The 24411-nt window shown below is 34.2% G+C and overlaps 1 protein-coding gene across 1 annotated transcript in view; it reads left to right on the forward strand.

Annotated features, from left to right (window-relative positions):
• LOC136038864 (uncharacterized) overlaps nt 1–24411 on the forward strand; it is a 204878-nt gene extending 180467 nt beyond the window's left edge. The window contains exons 39-44 of the mRNA XM_065722318.1: nt 425–598; nt 3995–4479; nt 11396–11543; nt 19258–19456; nt 21690–21907; nt 24044–24411. Coding sequence (XP_065578390.1) covers nt 425–598; nt 3995–4479; nt 11396–11543; nt 19258–19456; nt 21690–21907; nt 24044–24189 — 1370 coding nt within the window. The 3' untranslated portion in view covers nt 24190–24411. The remainder of the gene's footprint in view (nt 1–424; nt 599–3994; nt 4480–11395; nt 11544–19257; nt 19457–21689; nt 21908–24043) is intronic.

Consider the following 24411-nt stretch of genomic DNA (forward strand, 5'->3'; position numbering starts at 1 on the left):
TATATTAATAGGAAAACACCTTTGTCAGGTGTGGTTACTAATGAATAAATAACTGATAAATGCCTGCATTATATGGATATATTTTGCATGATAATTATTTATTATTTCAACATTTTTTTCCCTTGATTTTGTGGGGGTCGTAGTCCTACTAATAATTTAATCGTTATTTTTATTTGAAGTACCTTAGTTGTTATAAAATATATTGTCGAAAAGGGATGATACCTATTTTCTTAACGATAAACAAATAGATTTCAAGCCAGTAAAATGAATGAGAAGTTTATAAGCCACCAGATTTTTGACGAGTAGTCCCTCTGTTTCTCTGTGGCTTTAACCATACCAAATTAACTAGCCATGGTATAATCCTCACTTTGATACTACTTATTGTACTTGTCAAGAAAACTTGCTTAAGAAAAACCATTTCCAGTTCCTTGCTCGTCTGGTCTGTACTTCAATCAAACGGACAGGGCTTGCCATCGATGTGACATTGGAACGTATCAATCACAAACTGGACAGTCTGGATGTATACCATGTCCTAGCATAAATGGTAAGCCTGGAACTACTGTATCTACTGGATCAAGAGCTGCAGAGGATTGCAAAGGTAAGTTGATACATAGATTTATTATAAAATCAGTAAAGTAAGAAGTTTTGGAAACAATATGTATGTGTCAAAAAATACAAAAATTAGGATGATTTCAAATACAAATTTCATTTGGGTTTATAATAAAACATAGACCAAATAAACATATAGACCAAATTGTAAATATGTATTTTTTCTATTTCAATCATTTTTTCAATTTAAATTAAAAATCTGATCGTTAAAATAAAAACTTTTGGAAACAACTTATACACCTCAAATCAATCCAAAGTTATAATGATTCCGAATATATAAAATTCATTTAGGTTTAAAATAAAACATGGTTTCTTTTAAGAGTTCTAAAAGCTGCCAGAGAAGGTATGTCTTAATTTGGTATATATATATATTTATATATATATATATATATATATATATATATATATATATATATATATATATATATATATATATATATATATATATATATATATATATATATATATATATATATATATAGAACATATATATAGAACATATATTTATATACAGAACATATATTTATGCATGTAATTTATACCTGTATTATATTTCATATAACCGACTAATATAAGCTATGGTAAGTTTGTTAAAAACAGAACTGAAAACTTACCTGCAGAAATCTCTGTTAAGCCTCTGATTAACCAGTGTTAGTTAGAATTCTTTAATTTCTTCTCGAAACTCTCAAAACGATTCAGACTTTTCTCTATTTTCAAGCAGAAAACAAAAGAAAACAATCGATGTTTTTATGATTCACATCATTACAAATATACAAAACTCATTAAGTATCTTGTTTTTCATCAAAAGCTTTTTGATGGAAACTTGCATAATTCTACTCAATGGGAGAAAACATGTTTAAAAACAGCGTGATCTTGGTGAAAATTACACCAATAAATTCAATTTTCTCATATCCCCAAACGGAAGTGTCAGTCATGTGTACGATATTTCGTGTTTTTGAAATAAAGGGTCAAGGATGAGTGAATCCTTTTTTTGGCTAAGGATGATTGTCCTGAACGGAAGAATAGGGTACAATGCCCTGTCCTCCTGACACTAATTTGAATGACCTCCTTTCAAATTTAATTAATTTATGTAGGCGGTTATGTAGGAGGATCTTTTCATGGAGGAATTTGTCGTGAGGGACGAGAATTTCCATGAAGGGTCTGCAATATTTTCTAGCGTTATTAGAAAAATGAGGAAATAAATAAAAAAAATTCTGCTGGAAGTAAGGAACAACATTAAAACCTAAAAAGAACAGAAATTATTACGTACATAAGGGGGTTCTTCTCCTCCACAATACCTCGCTCTTTACGCTGAAGTATTTTTAGTAATTTCAACTCTAGCTTTCGTAAAACCAAGCTTTAGTGTAAAAAAAAACCTCATACACTTAATAAAAAATATACAAATATAGAAGTTCGTTACCTAGGTTAATTTGTAAGTTAACGCATATTTATTACTAATAAAAACGTCCGTAAAAAATAAAAAAGTTCTAGTTGCCTTTTTAAGCAACCAAAATTGGAGGGCCTTAGGCCTCCTCCCCCACCCACTTTTTATCAAAATCATCCTATCAAACTATGAGAAAACCATTTAGCCGAAAAAAATAATGTGCAATTTTTATTTTAATTATTCATGTACGATGAGCCAAAATCAAAACACGCATTAATTAAATAGAAAGGAGGAATAATAAAAGTAATATTATACAAATAATAGATTTATTTGATTTATTAAATCAAAATTAATGACCTCCTTTCCCCCTCCTAGAACAGTAGTAAATTTGCAGAGTGGGAAAAATTGTCTAAAATTTATTTAGACAGAAAATCGTACCTTTTAGGGCTCGTTTAAGGAAAAATCAAGACAACACTGTCAAATTGAAATTTGGGTATTGGGTATTATAATTTGGGTATTGGGTATTAGAAAAATTATCTAAAATTTATTTAGACAGAAAATCGTACCTTTTAGGGCTCGTTTAAGGAAAAATGAAGAAAACACTGTCAAATTGAAATTTGGGTATTGGGTATTGGGTATTAGAATTTGGGTATTGGGTATTGGGTATTAGAAAAATTATCTAAAATTTATTTAGACAGAAAATCGTACCTTTTAGGGCTCGTTTAAGGAAAAATGAAGACAACACTGTCAAATTGAAATTTGGGTATTGGGTATTGGGTTTTAGAATTTGGGTATTGGGTATTAGAAAAATTATCTAAAATTTATTTAGACAGAAAATCGTACCTCTTAGGGCTCGTTTAAGGAAAAATGAAGACAACACTGTCAAATTGAAATTTGGGTATTTTGTGTCACGAAAATCCAATTTAAACCCGAAACCAAAAATAATACCGGCAACCAAATATTGTGGTAGTGTCAATGATGGTCATGTCATCTATGATGCTTATGTTGAACCTGTGTCCAGTGAAATAACGCTACACGGTGGCAATATTTTTACGTATTTTGTGGGTGAACATATAGGCTGTCTATCCATGAAAAAAAAAATGCAGTAATAAGAAATCTTCATTTGTGTGTGCAATATAGTGACTTTAATCTACTCAGGAACTCTTTTTTGTCTGTTTATCTTCTGTGGGTAGAGGGAGAGGGTGAATTAAGAAAAGAAATTATAATCGGTCTATTTTATGGAAAATAGAAGACATTATAGAAAATATTGTAAAGTTTTTTTTTTTTAATTTTGAGGGGGACACGAGCGTCCTTGCCTCGACTGTAATGTAATGGTCTGTTTTTGGTACGATGATATCAGAATATCACAGACCACATCATATCATATTATGACCACACATATCAGGAGACCACAACACATTTTAAGAGATATAAACCTTCATTAAAGTGTTCGTACAAAAAGCAACGGCATATTGATGGCTCTTTTGGGCCTAAGAGAAACAAGCAAGTGGTCAACCAGCCCCGTTAATTAATAATGAAATATGTGCTTTTCTGAGAAGTTATTTGAAATAACTATTGGGATCCGAGCTTTGGACATTTGTCTCTTTCGATTTATAGGCCCTAAACAGCCTAGTAAATATTTAAAGGTATTTCTGAGCAGCTGTTTCAATCAAGGAAGCAAACTGGGGGGGGGGGTATAAATTCGGATTATTTCCCCTTCACAAAATGAGCTCTCCTATATTTTTCACGGAGTTTGCCTAGGCTCTTTTACTTAGATGGCTCTTCCCTTTAAATTCCAAAATTAAATTATTGCACTATTTAAATTACTTAAAAATAAATTATTTTGATTATATTTGTAATATTAAGATACTAACTGGAATACAATTATAAGATGCACAAGTATCGGAAATGATTTTCGATTCTTGATCAAGTTTTATATTCTTTTTCTTTTAGAATTTTAATTTTTTTTTATGCCGCTGTTATTGAAATCCTCTTTTGCAGAAAAATGTTCTCGTGGTATGATGTACAATGATGAAGCAAAACGTTGTGTGGTATGTGGCTTTGGGAGGTTCCAGCCAGAAGAAGGATCCTTTAGCTGCCTTGCCTGCCCCATCGGAAAAACAACTAGAACTGACGTCGCTACCTCTATAGAAGAGTGCCGAGAAGATTGTCCCAGTGGCCAACAGATGACTGCATCTGGGTCAGATACAACTGCTCAGTGTGAGCCTTGTCCAAGAGGAACCTACCGTACAAAAGGACTGCATATGACCTGCACACCCTGTCCAGCTGATAAAACAACACCAATCGGAAACAAGGGAGCAGTCGGGCCAGAAGAATGCACAATCCCCAGATGTCCACCGGGTACCTTTTTGCCTTCAGATTCAACAAATTGTACTAAATGTCCGAGAGGTTTTTACCAGCCTTTGCCACAACAGAGTGGTTGTCTTTCGTGTCCACCAGATACTTCTACGAATGATGTTGGATCAGTAAGTAATATTTTAGTTCAATATAAGGTTTGCATAAGGAGAAAAACTGGGGTCATTTTCCTGAAGTTCCGTGGTAAAAGCATAGTTTTATTTCATTGGCTCACGTCTGTGACCTAGTTTTCTAGGCCAATCACTTTATTGCTTAAGTGTATGCCAGAAAGGAAAGCCCTTCTTCTTGAAATAACCTTGGTTCCTGCTTTAACTTTAAAGCTAGTAAAAAGAAGGAATTGTTCAATTCAGCCTGATAGGTTCTCCTGTGTTAAATTTTAACCCAAATGAAAAGCACAGAAAGTTATTTACTTGCAAGATTTTCAATAAGTAAACTCTCTGAGTGAGTTCTGAGCTCTGCAAAAAGTTATTAATATTTGATAAAGACCGTACTTTTTGTTCCCTGTGAGACTGAATTAATACATGTAATGATTGAAAATGAACTAGACCTACGTTGCCTGGGCAACGTGAAGTGTTGTGGCAACCTTTGTTCGGCTTTGCCGATTAAAGTGTTGCGAGAGCAACACTTTGGTTTTGTTTCTTCGCTATCGGTTAAATGCTGAAGTTGTCAAAACTATCAAAGCTTTCAAAACGGCATATTCAAAGAAGAACACAATCAGTAATCACATGATCAAATTCTTCAGCGTTGAAAAAACAACAGCAAAAGAATATCGGAAAAAGGGACTAAATTGAGTTTGCAGCCAGTTGAACTTTATCCTTTTCAATCGTAGACATCGTGACGGATGGAAACTTGGAACATTATCTTATATAATCTAGTTGGTATTATAAAGCTATCCGTAACTTTTCAGGATCAAATACCATAGATGTGCACCAATTTGCACAAATTTGTAGCCCCTCATGAACCTCCTCTAGCAACCCATTCTTGCTTACAAGTCCCTCTTCCGTGAGAGACAAAGAATAACACAATCAGTAATCAGATGATCAAAGGCTATTCCTCAGGGTTGAAAAAAAAAAAATATTGGAAGAAGGGACTAAATTGACTTTGCAGCCAGTTGAACTTTATCCTTTGCACACCATAGGCTCTGGCTCGAGGACAAGCAAAAGCCATCCTTTTTGGCCCCAGGCAAGAGTCGTACGGAGCTTTCCGAAATATAATGTCATATTCATCAATCCGGCCCGAGGTCCACACTAACAGCCGATTATTACTTACTAGGCCCCTAAATGTCACTTTGCAGCCGGTTGAACTTTATCCTTTTCAGTCGTAGACATCGTGACGGATGGAAACTTGGAACATTATCTTATGTAATCTAGTTGGTATTATAAAGCTATCTGTAACTTTTCAGGACCAAAATACCATCAGGGACCCATAAATTTCCTGTAATGACTCGCCATCCAGGATCGCTTATTATTGGATGGCGAGTCATTACAGGAAATTTATGGGTCCCTGATTCCATAGATGTGTACCAATTTGCACAAATTTGTAGCCCCTCGTGAGCCTCCTCTAGCAACCGATTCTTACTTACAAGTCCCTCTCCCGGGATATACATCCCAAGTTCACCGGAAACAAATAATGGGTACACCAACTAGCAAAAGTTCCAAACCCCTTGTCGCTGAAGTCATTGTAGCCTAACAGCCGATTATTACTTACAACTCCCCTACATGTCTTACAATCGGGAACCAAGTTGTTCTTACCATCAATTACACCAGAAACAGATAATAGGTACACCAATCAGCAAAAGTTGCAAACCCCTCATTGCCAAAGATGATTATAAGCTAATAATCGACTGTTGCTTGGAAGTCCCCTACATATCTCACAATTGGTATCGGCCTATTTTTGGTTCAAGTGTGTACCTTACCACTGAAGTTGTCAACCCCTTGAAACTTTCAAACTGGTGTATGTCATGAAGGAATTTTTGTAACAAAAAATGGATGACATATACTTTGATCAGCTCATCAAGGTCTATCGATTGTCATTGAAAAAAAAATTCTATCTGTCTTAGTTCAAAAGTTGACTTTTTTGCCGGAGGCCAACTTTCTAACACCACCACTTAGAAAGGAGCAAAGGATAAGCTCTAATTTCTTTAGCAATGAGAGAACTTTTAAAGTTTAAGAGGTATATCTGATACCATTTCTCTATTGCAATCCCAAGTAGAAAAAAAAGAATGGTAAAGTCAGCTGAAATCACGAACAGAAATGGCTAGAAACAATAGATGGCAGCACTTTCGGACCCGTGGGAAAATCGCACTTTTTTGTTTCTGTAAATTTTTCTATTTATCACTCAAAGAAGATATATTGGCTGTGGGGCCGGGGAACTACCGCATATATTTAACACTTATAGATTTTAGTCCATCTTCAATTTGAAACTGGTGCCTGCCTGCTCGCCTGCTAGAACGGAGCTTTCCACTCGAAAGCAGAAACATGGTTTGATGAAACGAAAGCTTGGCTGCACAACTTCAGATACTCCTCTCTGACATAGGCTATATAACTCCACTTCACTTCGCACACCATAGGCTCTGGCTCGAGGACAAGCAAAAACCATCCTTTTTGGCCCCAGGCAAGAGTTCTACGGAGCTTTCCAAAATGTAATGTCATATTCATCAATCCGGCCTGAGGTCCACACTTTCCGTAAAAACCGCACAGGTTAGACCCTTACCAGTTTCCAGGAATAAGCTGAGATCGGCGGCATAGGAAAAAAACAAAACAAAAAAAACCGGGACAAACCCAAAGTGTTGCTCTCGCAACACAACTATGCAATAATTTTTTTTTTTTGTCAAATTTTTGTGAATACGGTTAACTAATATCTTTTTGTGTGTTAACATCAGCACAAACACCATCAAATTGAAAAAAATGAAGGCAAATAACTAATCTAAGGACAAATAAGGCATCAACGCTCATGTTTTTATCTTTTACTCAATACTCGTTGAAAATAAATATTTAGATTGCTTTCTGATATTAGAAACTAAATCACTGGAAAATACAGTAGAGTCTACTGAAAATATAGTGGAAATGCAGTGGAGTCTACTGGGAAATACAGTGGATTCGACTGGAAATACGATGGGAGTCTACTGAAAAAACAGTAGAAATACAGCAGAGTCTACTGGGAAATGCATTGGAGTCTACTGGAATATACAGTGGAGTCTACTGGAAATACGGTTGGAGTACACTGAAAAAACAGTGGAAATACGGTGGAGTCTACTGGAAAATACAGCGGAGTCTACTGGAAAAACAGTGGAGTCTGCTGGAAATACAGCGGGAGTCTACTTAGAGGCTCTAACCTATATTATCAAAATCCGATTTCTTAGCTGAGAAGCTCTGAATTGTGCCACATCACGAAAATTAACAAAAGTATCCATGATATTAGTATCCATGATTACAATTGTTTTACAGTCCGTATGTCTTACTGATTATCTGGTTTGGAACTAGGATTAGTGGTATGTCTTTCTAAGCTTAGCCCAAGTTGACCCAGCTCGAAATAGGTACCCGGAGAAATACGGGGAAGCTAAACAGAAAGGGGGTTTGAATGCACAGGATGGCTTTCTAGCTGAAGGGCCAAGAAATAGAGGTCGGTAGCGCTGGTAGGGACTATAAATCCCAGTCGTATATCCCTCTTCAATAGTTACCCAATAGCTCTTCAATAGTTACCAGAGTTAAAATGCGTCGTCTCTGAGAATACGCCGTCATAAGCTCTGAAAAAGCAAGATTCATTTTCCTGGAAGATTAAAATAATAACAATAGGCTGGTGGCCAATTTGTCATTCATTATAATTTATTACTTATCATTATTTTTGTTCCGAAGCTGTGGACACCAGTTCTCCAGAGCTGGAAGCTCGAAAAAATTCTGTTTTATGGAATCTCTATAAAAAATTGTTCTTCTTATTATATTATAAGTGTTGAAAGAAATGGAATGTTTGTAGCCTCTTCAAATAAGATTTTTACCATTGACATTAGGATGAAATTAATAAGATATAACAAACAATCATTAATGATAATTGAGTCTATTAGCGTATAAAATACAAGTATACAAAAATGACAGAATTTGAATCAAAATTAGAAAAAGTAGTAACGTGTAAAAACCAAATTTTAAGTCAAAATATTGGTATAGGAAACAGGAAATAGAAAAAAAGAAAACTGAAGCCTCATATCAAACAGTTCGTGGTAACGAACTGTAAGTAAGGAGCGACCCGGTTCAATAGTAACCGAAACTCTAAAAATAAGAATTATGATACCAATAGATGCATCAACAGAATCGGGTTCTTATGCTGATTTCAAATATATAAGTTTCTGCCGTCATAATTTACCAGCCTGAGAAAATTTGCCTTATTTTCGAAAAAAAAGGGGTAAACACCCCCTAAAAGTAATAGAATCCTAGTGAAAACCACACCATCAGATTTAGCGCATCAGAGAACCTTTCTGAAGAGATTTCAAGCCCTTATCTTCAAAAATGTTGAATTTTATTTTTTTGCCAGAAGAATGATTGCCGATGTGTTGACCCAGTGGTCCTAGAATATTACGGGAAGGCTCATTCGAACTGAAATAATAACTTCTAGTGCCCTTTTTAAGTGACCAAAACAATGGAGGGTAACTATTTCCCCTCCGACGCTCATTTTTCCCAAAGTCACCCGATCAAAATTTTGAGATAGCCATTTTGTTCAACACGGTCGAAAAATATAATAACTACGTCTTTGAGGATGAATCCCTTACAGTCCTTGGGAGAAGGGGTGAAAGTAAGGAGCTTTGCCCATTGTTTACACATAGTATTGGTTATTGGGAAGTATACAGACGTCTGCAGAGGGGTTATTATTTTAGTGGGGGGGGTGGTTACCTGGGAGGATCTTTCCGTGGAGGAAGTTTTAATGGAGGAAGGGACATTGCTATGGAGGGGATGCCGGGTGTCCCAGCAATATTTATACAACGATCAGAAATTAAATTAAAAGCATTTTCAACTGAAAGTAAGGAGCAATATGTAAAACTTAAAACGTCATATACCTCGTTGTTTACGCTAAGGTTTTCTATTACTTTCAAAAAAGTTATTTATTCTAATTAAACGGCTTTTGTGACTAAGGGGTCATTCTTAAAGGATTGGAACAAAATTCGAACTTAAGCATAAAGAGCGAGGTATTGAATGGGGGAGCGAACCCCCTAATATACGTAATATTTTCTGTTTGTTTAAAGTGTTGATGTCGCTCCTTACTTTCAGTTGAAAAAACTTGTTTTTTTTTTTTTAATTTAATAAACAACAGAATTGATTGCTGGGAATGTGATCTGAAACGAATTAATTTCCCAAACGCGTCTGCACGAAGCTGCCACGCGTTTAGTATATTCAAAAAGTATCTTAGGGAATTATTAGCTATTGAGTGTGTGATTTAAAATCATGCACTACTACCCTGCTTAGGTTGTGAGTTTTTGGACTTTTGAGATAGAAGATTGAATTTTGTTTTGTTTTGTTTTTTGTTTTTGTATATTTTTTTCTTCCTGTTCTTCCCTAGTTATGGAGCCTTGTGGGAGATACTATGTTGAAGTTGTCTAGTTGTTGTAAATTGCTGTTTAGAAAATGACCTCAGAGCTCAAAAGTTTAGCTCAAAATGTTTCTGCTCTAGTAGTAAAATAAATAGCCCGTAATTATAATAAAATAATTATAAGCTGTAATAATCGTAACAACAGTATATTTATAGTATAAATAATATAGTATGAACATAAGTAATATAGTATAACAATATATAATAATACAATATACATAATATAATATAATAATATAATATATGTTATATAATAATATAATATAAGATAGTATAGTATAAACTATATAATACAGTATAACATAATATAGTATAAGTAGCCCGTAATAATAGTAAAATAGTTAATAAAAAAAAGTCAATTGACCAAACCTAGTGTATCTATTCTTGTTTGTTTGTTTTCAAATTCTTTGTTTTGTGTTTATTTTTATTTGTTTGCTTTCCATTTATTTGTTTTTGCATGAAATCATAGTTAAAAACATAATTGATATAATTCAAAGCGTTGATATACTAATTTATACAACTGATATAATAATTGATGTAATAGATAAAAGCAATATACTTAATAATAATAGATACATAATTGATAATTGATAAATGATAATTGATAAATAATATAATTAATAATAGTTGATATAATAATTGATGTAATTCAAAACGTTTAAAAATTACAAAAAAAAAATCTCAAGAGCAAGGATGTCCACCCACGAAAACGTAGTGGAAGAGCAGGGAGTTTTTATTTTGATTTTTCAATGAAGAAAACAAGGTATTTTTATAAATCCAGGGAGTAAAATATTTAGGAGGAAATTGCCCCCCCCCCTCCATAAGTTACCTTTCCTGGGCAAGGAAAGGATAATATTTGCTCATTTTTATATTAAAAACACGTCCTTTCAAATGGGTCAAATTTAGAACAAAGCTAAAATTTCTGACCCTCATGTTTGCGGGCTCGACTTGAAAAGTTGACCTCCACCTCGAAGGGCCACATTCGACTCCTATATTATAGTAGCTGAAATCTATCAACAGTGGTATTACAATTATATTTTCAAATTGCAAACTGCAAAATTACGAAATTAAAATTACAAACATGTTTTTAAAACTTAATTTGAATATGCAAGTCAAGCTTTAAACGAACAAAAATCACTACAAACAATAGTTTGCCTACTGCCCCCTTTCCTAACCTTGAAAGGCATAGGCTACTGTGTCATTGGCGCTTTACTGAAAGCTATACGTGTCTTGGATAGTCTTGGAAAGAACTAATAAAGGTAAAGTGAATATTTAATATATAATGATTTTAATACTGAAAGCTCATCAGTTCAAGATTTATAATCTTGAATAAGCTACTATAAACTTATAATGAAGAATAAGATACAAAATGAAATGAAGAATAAGATGCAAACTGCAAAATTACAAAATTAAAATTACAAACATATTTTAAAAAGTTGGTTTTATTTGCAGACATCAGTTGACGACTGCTTTAATCCATGTCTGGTGAATGGTGATAGTCCTTGTGACTTGAATGCCCAGTGTATGTTTAAGAAAGAAGATAGCAGCTTCAGGTGTGTCTGCAAACCTGGGTTCAATGGAACAGGCCAAATATGTACTGGTAAGTTTTAAAGTATGGTATTCAGTTAAGCTTCGTATACAGTATAATGTCCATTAAAACTTAAAGACTTAAGAAAGGCTGAAAAATAAGACTTGCAAAAGGCGGCTCATTACTTTAACAAATTTCGCTGGTTTGACAACAACGCGTAAGTTTTTTGAAAAGTTGTTTTTCATAATTAAACCTCTTTTAAATGTTCACGACTTTAATATACTGAATCATTTATAACATAATTGAAAATTCCAAAACTATGGCTCCCTTATTTTTGCCTCTTAATTTTTTTTTTTTTTCTTTTTTTTTAGTCAAAACAAAGAAATAAATTGTTTATTATAATTTTTTACCAAAAATAAATAAAAATATATATAAAATTAAAACATTAATTGCATATATATGTATATACTAGCTGTTGGGGTGGCGCGAAGCGCCATCCCAACACCTAGTTGGTGGGGGTGCTTCGCGCCCCCCAAGCCCCCCCGCGCGCGTAAGTCGTTACGCGCCATATTCGTTACGCGTCATTGTAGTTGTGTCCCTTTTCGTCATAGATATATATGTTTTTAACTACGTAAAACTTGCGAATATACAACATTCTTCGATGTCCCATTGTCTGTGCATATAAATGGATTGTCAGGTTTACCGACTCTTGAACATGCAACATAAAATTGTCCATGGGAAAAACAATCCGTATTCAGATCTATACCTCATTATTCTAATGATTGCCCTTGAGCTTTGTTGATGGCGATTGCTAATCGAACATTCCCTGTGTCCCGGTCGTCATTTATATTCCCAGTATCCCGGTCGTCATTTGTGTCCCAGTGTCCCAGTCTGTAATTTCTCTTTGAGCGTCCCGTTCGTCGTTCATATTCCCTGTGTCCCGGTCGTCATTTATATCTCCCGGTCGTTATTTGTGTCCCAGTGCCCCAGTCTTTAATTTCTCTTTGAGTGTCCCGGTCGTCATTTATGTTCCCTGTGTCCCGGCTTTTAGTTTTCTTTTTCTCCTTTATTTTTCAGTTTTTTTTCCTTTTTTTAGTTTTTTTTTTCTTTTTCAGTTTTTAGTTTTTTTTTAGTTTTTTATTAGTTTTTAGTTGTTTTTTTTCTTTTTAGTTTTCTTTTGTAGTTTTTACCTTTTTTTTAGTTTTTTTTAGTTTTTTTTCTTTTTTAGTTTTTAGTTTTTTACCTTTTTTTGTTTTTTTTTTTTTTTTGTTTTTTACCTTTTTTAGTTTTTTTAGTATTTTCTTTGTAGTTTTTTTTTGTAGTTTTACCTTTTTTAGTTTTTTTCTTCTTTTGTATTAATGCTAAAGCCAAGGTTCAAACCTGGAGCCTCTCGGACCTAGAACCTGAAACATAACGCTTTACCAACTCAGCTAATTCGGCTTGAATACATTCGTTTTGAGCAGCTTCCTCGGGTGTTGCCATTGTAGGTTCTTCAGTCATTTTACAATTAGAAATTTCTCTTTCAACGATCTTCTTACAATTAAAAATTTGTCTTTGAACGATATTCTTAAATACCTGTGTCCTGGTCGTCATTTATATTCCCTGTGTCCCGGTCGTCATTTGTGTCCCGGTATCCCGGTCTGTAATTTCTTTTTGAGTGTCCCGGTCGTCATTATATTCCCTCTGTCCCGGTCGTCATTTGTGTCCCGGTCTGTAATTTCTCTTTGAGTGTTTTTTCTTTTTAGTTTTTTTTAGTTTCTTACCTTTTTTCTTTTTTCAGTTTTCTTTTTCTTCTTTATTTTTCAGCGTCACTATGAAATACATATCGCCGAACCTTTGTTTTTTTAACTAAAATCTGGTAGGCATTGATGACCTTATCCAAGTCAAAATCGCAAACCCAATCATCATCGCTATCATTTTCAGTTTTGATATGTTTTGACTCTCGCTGTCCAGGTGGATTTTCATCTAACTGCGCGGTTTTGCGTTCTTTAGCCGCAAGCCTGTTTCTTGCTGTTCTTGTGATTCCTCGGCACGCTTTCTTTTCTTACTTCCTCTATCAGCCGCAAGTTTTTTGGCATAGACTCTTTGAGCAGCTTCCTCGGCTGTTGCCATTGTAGGCTCTTCAGTCATTTTACAATTAAACATTTTTCCGTCCACGATCTTCTTACAATTAAAAATTTGTCTTTGAACGATTTTCTTAAATACTTTTAGCCTTCTTTTTTCACTTGCTCTTTTAGCAGCAAGTCTGGTTTCGCGTTGCTCTTGTGATTCCTCGGCACGCTTTCTTTTCTTACTTTCTCTATCAGCAGCAAGTTTTTTGGCATATACTCTTTGAGCAGCTTCCTCGGCTGTTGACATTGTAGGTTCTTCAGTCATTTTACAATTAAACATTTTTCCGTGAACAAATGTCTTAAATACCTTTAATGACGTCATCGTCATAATGACGACTTGACGACCTGATGACATGACGTCACTCGATACACACACACACAGACAACTTATCTATATATATATATATATATATATATATATATATATATATATATATATATATATATACATTAGTTAGTTTGTTTTAGTTTTATATATTTTTATTTATATTATTTTTGTTGTAGATACTAGTTGGTTTTTTTTTCGTTTTTTTTTCTCTGCTGAAGGTGCCTTGTTATATATGGACGAAATATTCGCTTGATTTTTGTTCTCTTCGTTGCTTTCTACTGACATATACCCGTTTGTCATTTCCAGAGCATTTCTTTCTTTTGTCATGGCTGGCCAGTTCGGCTTTAGATCTTTTTTAATTTTTTTGTCTATTAAATTCATTTTTTCCCTTTAGATAGGATTTTTAACTGACCTAAAGAGGATTTACTGTAATTGAAAACAGCCAAAATCATGTTCCTCTTGTTACCCTATCTTAATACCCTGATTTTCGTTTCTTACCTTCTTTGGCAATTTTTCCACCCTTTGTTCTATTTCTACTATTTATCACTCTTTGGGCAACAATCTTAAGGCAGTGGCGATTGTAAATTTATTTAGCTTTAGGTTTAGGGGGGGTATAAGAGGGAGGAGGGGAAATATTTAAAGCAAGTAAGAATTTGGTGTGAGAGAGCAAAGAGCGCGGCTTTGCAAATACTACAAAATAGGTCAAAATTAGCCAGAAACAAATCTAGGAAGGCAGTTGTACTCCCCTACAATCAATGTCTGCCCCTGGGGACGATGATATTTTACCCCCCTCCCCTTTTTTTGGCATCTACCAACTTTGTACTCGAATAGTAGTAGTATTAAAGCATGTGTTCTGACGCTTAATTCTGTTTTGGGTTAAGTCCAAACCTTAATCAGTGGTTCTCTGAAAACTAAAAATAATAATTGAAGATTAAACTCATTCAACTAAAATCAAACTTACTGAAATTTCACTCCGTCGCCAAATAGACGGTCATTATGCCAAAACATGGTAATTGCCTGTCTTAAAATTAAGTCCAACATAGTTGAACTTTAATTTTGGACTCAATCAAGACAGAGGCCAGCACCTGACAATCATTAGTGCTATCGGCTTTTTATTCACTCACCTGGCCAAATCTGGGTTGCCATCACGATCAGTTCCTAATGTGCTACAATCGCCCAAATTTGCGTACTACTTAACGATTCTCGGTGCAAAAAGTTGACTGTAAAAGTGTTAAAAATAACATTTTCGTGCTACAGGTGGCAACCCTGAGTAAGTGCTACAGCTCTAAAAATAATGAAATTGTGCTAAAATAGCCCTTTCGGGCTGAAGGTGGCAACCCAGGTGCAAATCCTGTAGTGCTTCTTTCAGAAATTCTGCTTGCTTCTACCAACCTATACGTTTTTCCAGATTTATGTAATGGCTATTGCTTGAACGACGGTGTTTGTAAGAAAAATAAGGCTTTTGAGCCTTATTTTAAAGGCTCAAAAAAAAGGCTCCTGTAGTGCTTATTTCAGAATTCTGCTTGCTTCTACCAACCTATACGTTTTTCCAGATTTATGTAATGGCTATTGCTTGAACGAAGGTGTTTGTAAGAAAAATAAGGCTTTTGAGCCTTATTTTAAAGGCTCAAAAAAAAGGCTCCTGTAGTGCTTATTTCAGAAATTCTGCTTGCTTCTACCAACCTATACGTTTTTCCAGATTTATGTAATGGCTATTGCTTGAACGACGGTGTTTGTAAGAAAAATAAGGCTTTTGAGCCTTATTTTAAAGGCTCAAAAAAAGGCTCCTGTAGTGCTTCTTTCAGAAATTCTGCTTGCTTCTACCAACCTATACGTTTTTCCAGATTTATGTAATGGCTATTGCTTGAACGACGGTGTTTGTAACAAAAATAAGGCTTTTGAGCCTTATTTTAAAGGCTCAAAAAAAAGGCTCCTGTAGTGCTTATTTCAGAAATTCTGCTTGCTTCTACCAACCTATACGTTTTTCCAGATTTATGTAATGGCTATTGCTTGAACGACGGTGTTTGTAAGAAAAATAAGGCTTTTGAGCCTTATTTTAAAGGCTCAAAAAAAAGGCTCCTGTAGTGCTTATTTCAGAAATTCTGCTTGCTTCTACCAACCTATACGTTTTTCCAGATTTATGTAATGGCTATTGCTTGAACGACGGTGTTTGTAAGAAAAATAAGGCTTTTGAGCCTTATTTTAAAGGCTAAAAAAAAGGCTCCTGTAGTGCTTATTTCAGAAATTCTGCTTGCTTCTACCAACCTATACGTTTTTCTAGATTTATGTAATGGCTATTGCTTGAACGACGGTGTTTGTAAGAAAAATAAGGCTTTTGAGCCTTATTTTAAAGGCTAAAAAAAAGGCTCCTGTAGTGCTTCTTTCAGAAATTCTGCTTGCTTCTACCAACCTATATGTTTTTCCAGATTTATGTAATGGCTATTGCTTGAACGACGGTGTTTGTAAGAAAAATAAGGCTTTTGAGCCTTATTTTAAAGGCTCAAAAAAAAAGGCTCCTGTAGTGCTTATTTCAGAAATTCTGCTTGCTTCTACCAACCTATACGTTTTTCCAGATTTATGTAATGGCTATGGCTTGAACGACGGTGTTTGTAAGAAAAATAAGGCTTTTGAGCCTTATTTTAAAGGCTCAAAAAAAAGGCTCCTGTAGTGCTTATTTCAGAAATTCTGCTTGCTTCTACCAACCTATACGTTTTTCCAGATTTATGTAATGGCTATTGCTTGAACGACGGTGTTTGTAAGAAAAATAAGGCTTTTGAGCCTTATTTTAAAGGCTCAAAAAAAGGCTCCTGTAGTGCTTATTTCAGAAATTCTGCTTGCTTCTACCAACCTATACGTTTTTCCAGATTTATGTAATGGCTATTGCTTGAACGACGGTGTTTGTAAGAAAAATAAGGCTTTTGAGCCTTATTTTAAAGGCTCAAAAAAAAAGGCTCCTGTAGTGCTTATTTCAGAAATTCTGCTTGCTTCTACCAACCTATACGTTTTTCCAGATTTATGTAATGGCTATTGCTTGAACGACGGTGTTTGTAAGAAAAATAAGGCTTTTGAGCCTTATTTTAAAGGCTCAAAAAAAAGGCTCCTGTAGTGCTTATTTCAGAAATTCTGCTTGCTTCTACCAACCTATACGTTTTTCCAGATTTATGTAATGGCTATTGCTTGAACGACGGTGTTTGTAAGAAAAATAAGGCTTTTGAGCCTTATTTTAAAGGCTCAAAAAAAAGGCTCCTGTAGTGCTTATTTCAGAAATTCTGCTTGCTTCTACCAACCTATACGTTTTTCCAGATTTATGTAATGGCTATTGCTTGAACGACGGTGTTTGTAAGAAAAATAAGGCTTTTGAGCCTTATTTTAAAGGCTCAAAAAAAAGGCTCCTGTAGTGCTTATTTCAGAAATTCTGCTTGCTTCTACCAACCTATACGTTTTTCCAGATTTATGTAATGGCTATTGCTTGAACGACGGTGTTTGTAAGAAAAATAAGGCTTTTGAGCCTTATTTTAAAGGCTCAAAAAAAAGGCTCCTGTAGTGCTTCTTTCAGAAATTCTGCTTGCTTCTACCAACCTATACGTTTTTCCAGATTTATGTAATGGCTATTGCTTGAACGACGGTGTTTGTAAGAAAAATAAGGCTTTTGAGCCTTATTTTAAAGGCTCAAAAAAAAGGCTCCTGTAGTGCTTATTTCAGAAATTCTGCTTGCTTCTACCAACCTATACGTTTTTCCAGATTTATGTAATGGCTATTGCTTGAACGACGGTGTTTGTAAGAAAAATAAGGCTTTTGAGCCTTATTTTAAAGGCTCAAAAAAAAGGCTCCTGTAGTGCTTCTTTCAGAAATTCTGCTTGCTTCTACCAACCTATACGTTTTTCCAGATTTATGTAATGGCTATTGCTTGAACGACGGTGTTTGTAAGAAAAATAAGGCTTTTGAGCCTTATTTTAAAGGCTCAAAAAAAGGCTCCTGTAGTGCTTATTTCAGAAATTCTGCTTGCTTCTACCAACCTATACGTTTTTCCAGATTTATGTAATGGCTATTGCTTGAACGACGGTGTTTGTAAGAAAAATAAGGCTTTTGAGCCTTATTTTAAAGGCTCAAAAAAAAAGGCTCCTGTAGTGCTTATTTCAGAAATTCTGCTTGCTTCTACCAACCTATACGTTTTTCCAGATTTATGTAATGGCTATTGCTTGAACGATGGTGTCTGTAAGAAAAATAAGGCTTTTGAGCCTTATTTTAAAGGCTCAAAAAAAAGGCTCCTGTAGTGCTTATTTCAGAAATTCTGCTTGCTTCTACCAACCTATACGTTTTTCCAGATTTATGTAATGGCTATTGCTTGAACGACGGTGTTTGTAAGAAAAATAAGGCTTTTGAGCCTTATTTTAAAGGCTCAAAAAAAAGGCTCCTGTAGTGCTTATTTCAGAAATTCTGCTTGCTTCTACCAACCTATACGTTTTTCCAGATTTATGTAATGGCTATTGCTTGAACGACGGTGTTTGTAAGAAAAATAAGGCTTTTGAGCCTTATTTTAAAGGCTCAAAAAAAAAGGCTCCTGTAGTGCTTATTTCAGAAATTCTGCTTGCTTCTACCAACCTATACGTTTTTCCAGATTTATGTAATGGCTATTGCTTGAACGATGGTGTCTGTAAGAAAAATAAGGCTTTTGAGCCTTATTTTAAAGGCTCAAAAAAAAGGCTCCTGTAGTGCTTATTTCAGAAATTCTGCTTGCTTCTACCAACCTATACGTTTTTCCAGATTTATGTAATGGCTATTGCTTGAACGACGGTGTTTGTAAGAAAAATAAGGCTTTTGAGCCTTATTTTAAAGGCTCAAAAAAAGGCTCCTGTAGTGCTTATTTCAGAAATTCTGCTTGCTTCTACCAACCTATACGTTTTTCCAGATTTATGTAATGGCTATTGCTTGAACGACGGTGTTTGTAAGAAAAATAAGGCTTTTGAGCCTTATTTTAAAGGCTCAAAAAAAAGGCTCCTGTAGTGCTTATTTCAGAAATTCTGCTTGCTTCTACCAACCTATACGTTTTTCCAGATTTATGTAATGGCTATTGCTTGAACGACGGTGTTTGTAAGAAAAATAAGGCTTTTGAGCCTTATTTTAAAGGCTCAAAAAAAAGGCTCCTGTAGTGCTTATTTCAGAAATTCTGCTTGCTTCTACCAACCTATACGTTTTTCCAGATTTATGTAATGGCTATTGCTTGAACGACGGTGTTTGTAAGAAAAATAAGGCTTTTGAGCCTTATTTTAAAGGCTCAAAAAAAAGGCTCCTGTAGTGCTTATTTCAGAAATTCTGCTTGCTTCTACCAACCTATACGTTTTTCCAGATTTATGTAATGGCTATTGCTTGAACGATGGTGTCTGTAAGAAAAATAAGGCTTTTGAGCCCCAGTGTCAATGTCCAGGCAGTTATCAAGGAAAACGATGTGAGGAGAAATCCGAGTTTGCATATATCGCTGGAGGAATAGCCGGATCTGTCATTCTTCTTATCTTGATGATACTTCTCATCTGGATGATATGTGTGAGGTTAGTTTTAGTTTCTATTATGTTTACCTACCTAAATGTTGTTGAACAGAATGTTGTTCTCACTCTATCAGCATTTATCTCAGATTGATTTATGAGTGTTATCTGGCACAGATAATTAGTTCTTTTTTTCTTACATAAGCTCCCTTCTCATTTAAAAACTAATCACTGTCTTTAATAAAATTGCAAATCTCTTTTTATAATTAATTGTCATTAATTTTATAAATAAATTAATTAATTTAATTGTGTTATCTGTCGCAATGATTTTGTTTGGTTTTTGAACATAAGCTCCCTTCTCATTTAAAAACTAATCGCTATCTTTTACCAAATTGCAAATCTCTTTTTTTGTAATCAAAAGGGCTATCTCGTCTTGAACGACAGCAAAAAAGCAAATGAATCCAAGTTTTAAGAAAATGGCCATTTTCTTTTAGAATATGTCAGTTACTTCCAATTTTATTTCATTTCCCATTTCCAATCTAATATCGAATTTTGTTGATGTTATCTATAGCCTGTCGTAAGAGGGTTTCCCCCTCCCCTCTGTTTTTCTCTGTCTTTCAGTTTTCTTTTTCTCTTATCTGTATTTTTACTGAATGAACATCTGTTGTTGTATCTTTTTTCGCTCATTTGTTCTTTATTTTCCATTTCTTCATTTTTCATTTTCAGTTTTACATTTTTTTCTCCATTTCATCTATATTCAAAAAGCAGAAGAGTAATTCTCTCTATTCGGTACAAGCTCTAGCACTATTATGAGAAGAGTACTTTATTATCAAGCAAACTCTCACAACATAAAAACTGCCGAACTTGTTGCCTTCAGTCAGCTAGCCTACATTGTATACAAAAACAAATAAATAATAAAACATAGGTATATAAGTGAAATATTAAATCATTGCCTACAGTGATGAACTAAACTGACCTGTCAAATAAAATGAGTACAATGAATAAAAATGAGTACTTAAGTACACAAACATAAGTACATAAGTAAAATGTGAGTAAAATAAGTAAAAGTAAGTAATATAAGTAAAATGAATAAAGATGAGGGCATAAGTAAAAGGGCAATAAGTACATTATAAAAAAACATACACCGATAAATCTAACTGGCCTGTCAAATAAAAATGAAACAAAAAAAACAGCACATAAACAATATAAAATGACACACCAACGTGATGCATTACAAATTTCATTTATTTATGATTTCAACAAACGCTGACACAAAGTTCTTTCTGTGCCACTCAGTTCTTGCATTAATAGGGTTTAAAACTGGGATTTTTCTTGCTTTTAATCAGGTAAACGGGGCTTTGTAGGGCAATAATGAGCTGGGAGTATACATTGAAAGCGTGGGTTACAACGCAGATTGTTTCCAAAATCGGTACTAAGAGTAACATGTCGGGCTGCCAAGGTAGGCAGGCGAAATTTCTTGAGGAGGAGAATGTAAAGTACTTTGCCTTGACCGTAAATAATTCTCAAGGATCTCTTCTGGATATTTTCCAGCCTATCGGACTGATCCATCGCAAGACCAAAATGTCGCACTGGGCAACCATACTCAAGCTGTGGACGGATAAAAGATATATAAAGGCGGAGGATATATGCTTTTAAGGCCTGAATATTTAGCAAATAGCTAGAGGAGGGACAGAGATATACTAGCCTGTTTAACAAAAGAGCAAATTTGGGCTTCTCATTTCAAGTTACTAGTCAGTGTGACCCCTAAGAGTTTCGTTTTTGTTGTAATTATTTGAATAGGTATTGGGGCTATGAGTGATGGCCTTGATTTAGGAAAACATAATATGAGATTCATAGGGATTCACTTTCATTTTTGACTGGACTACTTCCCTCGCAAAGTCTTCGAGAATTTTCATTGCACTGCTCTTAATATTTCTTCTGCACTTTTTGAGCAATGACATGTCATCCACAAACTTCTAGCGATTGGCTGATTCATTAGCAAGATTGTTCATCATTACCAAAAAAATTAAAGGACCTAAAAGCATAACCTATAGAACTCCACAAGAAGTGAATCAGAATTAACATTTTTATACTTAATAGCTTGAATCCTATTTGATAGAAAAGTTGCAATAAAATTGACTAGAAGAATACTGAAGAAGATGTTTTAATTAGCTAAAAAAAAATATTAATTTTAAAATAAATAAAAACACACTTTGCTCAGCCTTGATTGTGTCATAATTTAATTTCTTAACGATTCCTATCCTTTTATTCTTAATATAATCGAAAACTTGAATTTCAGGACGAATCGTCGAAAGCAACCAGAAATGAAAACTGGCTTAGCACCTTCAATAATTGATCCAGCTGGAGGTGCAATTAACCCAAACTTTTTCTATGGTACTGGTGCACCATATGCAGAAAGCATAGCACCATCACATCACTCCACATACGCACATTATTATGATGAAGAAGAAGATGGCTGGGAAATGCCTAATTTTTATAACGAAACGTATGTTAAAGGTAAGTGTTGCCATACTTTTTTTATTATTGTTATCCATGAGTTTTTTGTCAGTAAAATAACAACTTGGCCTAAATTTGGCCTAATTTTTGGCCTAAATATGTCCTAATTTTTATAACGAAACGTATGTTAAAGGTAAGTGTTGCCATGCTTTTTTTATTATTGTTATCCGTGAGTTTTTTGTCAGTAAAATAACAACTTGGCCTAAATTTGGCCTAATTTTTGGCCTAAATTTGGCCTAAATATGGCCTAATTTTTATAACGAAACGTATGTTAAAGGTAAGTGTTGTCATGCTTTTTTTATTATTGTTATCCATGAGTTTTTTGTCAGTAAAATAACAACCCTCGCTCAGGCGCTTACTATAAATAACAACCCCTAAAGGCTCAAAAGCCTGTGAACCAGGTCGTAAACAATGTTAAGAAAGAGAGGAAAATAATCAAAGAAATAAACTGATTTATTTGAAAAAAAAAAATCATTTTCTCTGCTCTTAAGAAATTTCAATTCTCGCTTAACTCACAACACTTAATTACACGACGAAATTCCAAACTTTTAGCTATTAATAAATTCAAAACTACCAAGTCATAACTCTTTGAAACATTTCAAAAATTTTAAAGCTCTCAATCCTCACTCAGCTTAAAATTATCAAAAATATCACCTCTTACTTAGCTCAAAACTCTTCAAATTTCCAGAAAAGAGTCTTTAATTTCTATTTTATTTTTTTTTCACTGTCAAAACTATCAACTCTCTCTCTACAAAAACTCATCAAAACCTTTCAACTCTCAATTTTCGCTCAGCTTAATACCCCTTAAAAACACCTCAAAAATCTTAGCTCTCACTCTCTTGAAAACCCTTAACTATCTCTTTGCTCTTAAAAAATTTCAACTATCGCTTAACTCACAACACTTAACTACACCGAAAAATTCCAAACTTTTAGCTATTAATCAATTCAAAACTACCAAGTCATAACTCTTTGAAACATTTCAAAAATTTTAAAGCTCTCAATCCTCACTCAGCTTAAAATTATCAAAAATATCACCTCTTACTTAGCTCAAAACTCTTCAAATTTCGAGAAAAGTGTCTAATTTTTTTTTTTTTTTTTTTTTTTTTTTTTTTTTTTTTTTTTTTTTTTTTTTTTTTTTTTTTTTTTTTTTTTCACTGTCAAAACTATCAACTCTCTTTAGCTACAAAAACTCATGAAAACCTTTCAACTCTCAATTGTCGCTCAGCTTAATACCCCTTAAAAACACCTCAAAAATCTTAGCTCTCGCTCTCTTGAAAACCCTTAACTATCTCTCTGCTCTTAAAAAATTTCAACTCTCGCTTAACTCACAACACTTAACTACACCACAAAATTCCAAACTTTTAGCTATTAATCAATTCAAAACTACCGAGTCATAACTCTTTGAAACATTTCGAAAATTTTAAAGCTCTCAATACCACTCAGCTTAAAATTATTAAAAATATCAGCTGTCACTTAGCTCAAAACTCTTCAAATCCCTCAAGTCACTCTTGAGTCAGAACTGTAAAACTCACCAAACTCTTAATTTTTATTCAATCCAAAATTTATAAAACTTTTCATATGTCTCAAAACTCTCGACCCTCATTCAGTTTATGATTTAAAAAAAAAACATTTTTCAAATCTCTCAGCCCTCATTCAGCTTAAAATTAAAAGAAAATTCTTCAAAACTGTCAGCACTGACTCCGCTCTAAACTCTTAAGTATTAAAAAAAAAGTTCTTATCTCTAAAATTTTGCCCGACTCAACTAAACTTTTAACTGTCACTGAACACAAAGCTCTATACGAATTTTGACAAATATCAAAACTCTCAGCTCTCGCCCAGCTTAACATGCTATAAGGTCTTAACTCACACTCAACAAAAAACTTTCATCATACCTTGGTCAACTTAAAGCTCTTAAAAATCAACTCAAAACACTTTTTTTGTTTTATTTCTTCTTCCAAGAAAGGACTAGGACCAAAAATACCAAAAAAGGAACACGTTTATATGAACGTGTTCAGGATCGACTCGTCGAAGCTCGAACATCCTTTTGGTTGCATATTTTTTATTTACAGATGGTATGAATAATAATATAGCCGTGTCATTTGTATGGGTGATTTATATTTTTTTTTTCTTTTGCAGATGGTACGAAGAATAACATGGCCAGGTCACAAGGTGACTTGTATGGAAACAAGGACGAATTATACGATAGGTTGAGGCGACACGCGTATCAGGGCAAAAAAACTGAGAAAAATGAAAATGAAACAAGTGATAGTGATGGTCAGTGAATAGTTAAACATGCTAGACTATTTTGTTATTCCTACTCCGTACCAATGAACCAATATTGTTATATTTACAGCTCAAACTCTTCCTCGACAATTTGCTAATTTTCTCTTTTTTCATTGACAAAAATTTCATTATTCATTACCACTTTCCAAATGATGAAATAGAAAACTGAAATCAAAGAGTCCCCTAACCAACAGAGTATTACGAGGAGTAAGTACCACTGC

The sequence above is a fragment of the Artemia franciscana genome, chromosome 18, assembly GCF_032884065.1.
Source record: "Artemia franciscana chromosome 18, ASM3288406v1, whole genome shotgun sequence".
Taxonomy (NCBI): domain Eukaryota; kingdom Metazoa; phylum Arthropoda; class Branchiopoda; order Anostraca; family Artemiidae; genus Artemia; species Artemia franciscana.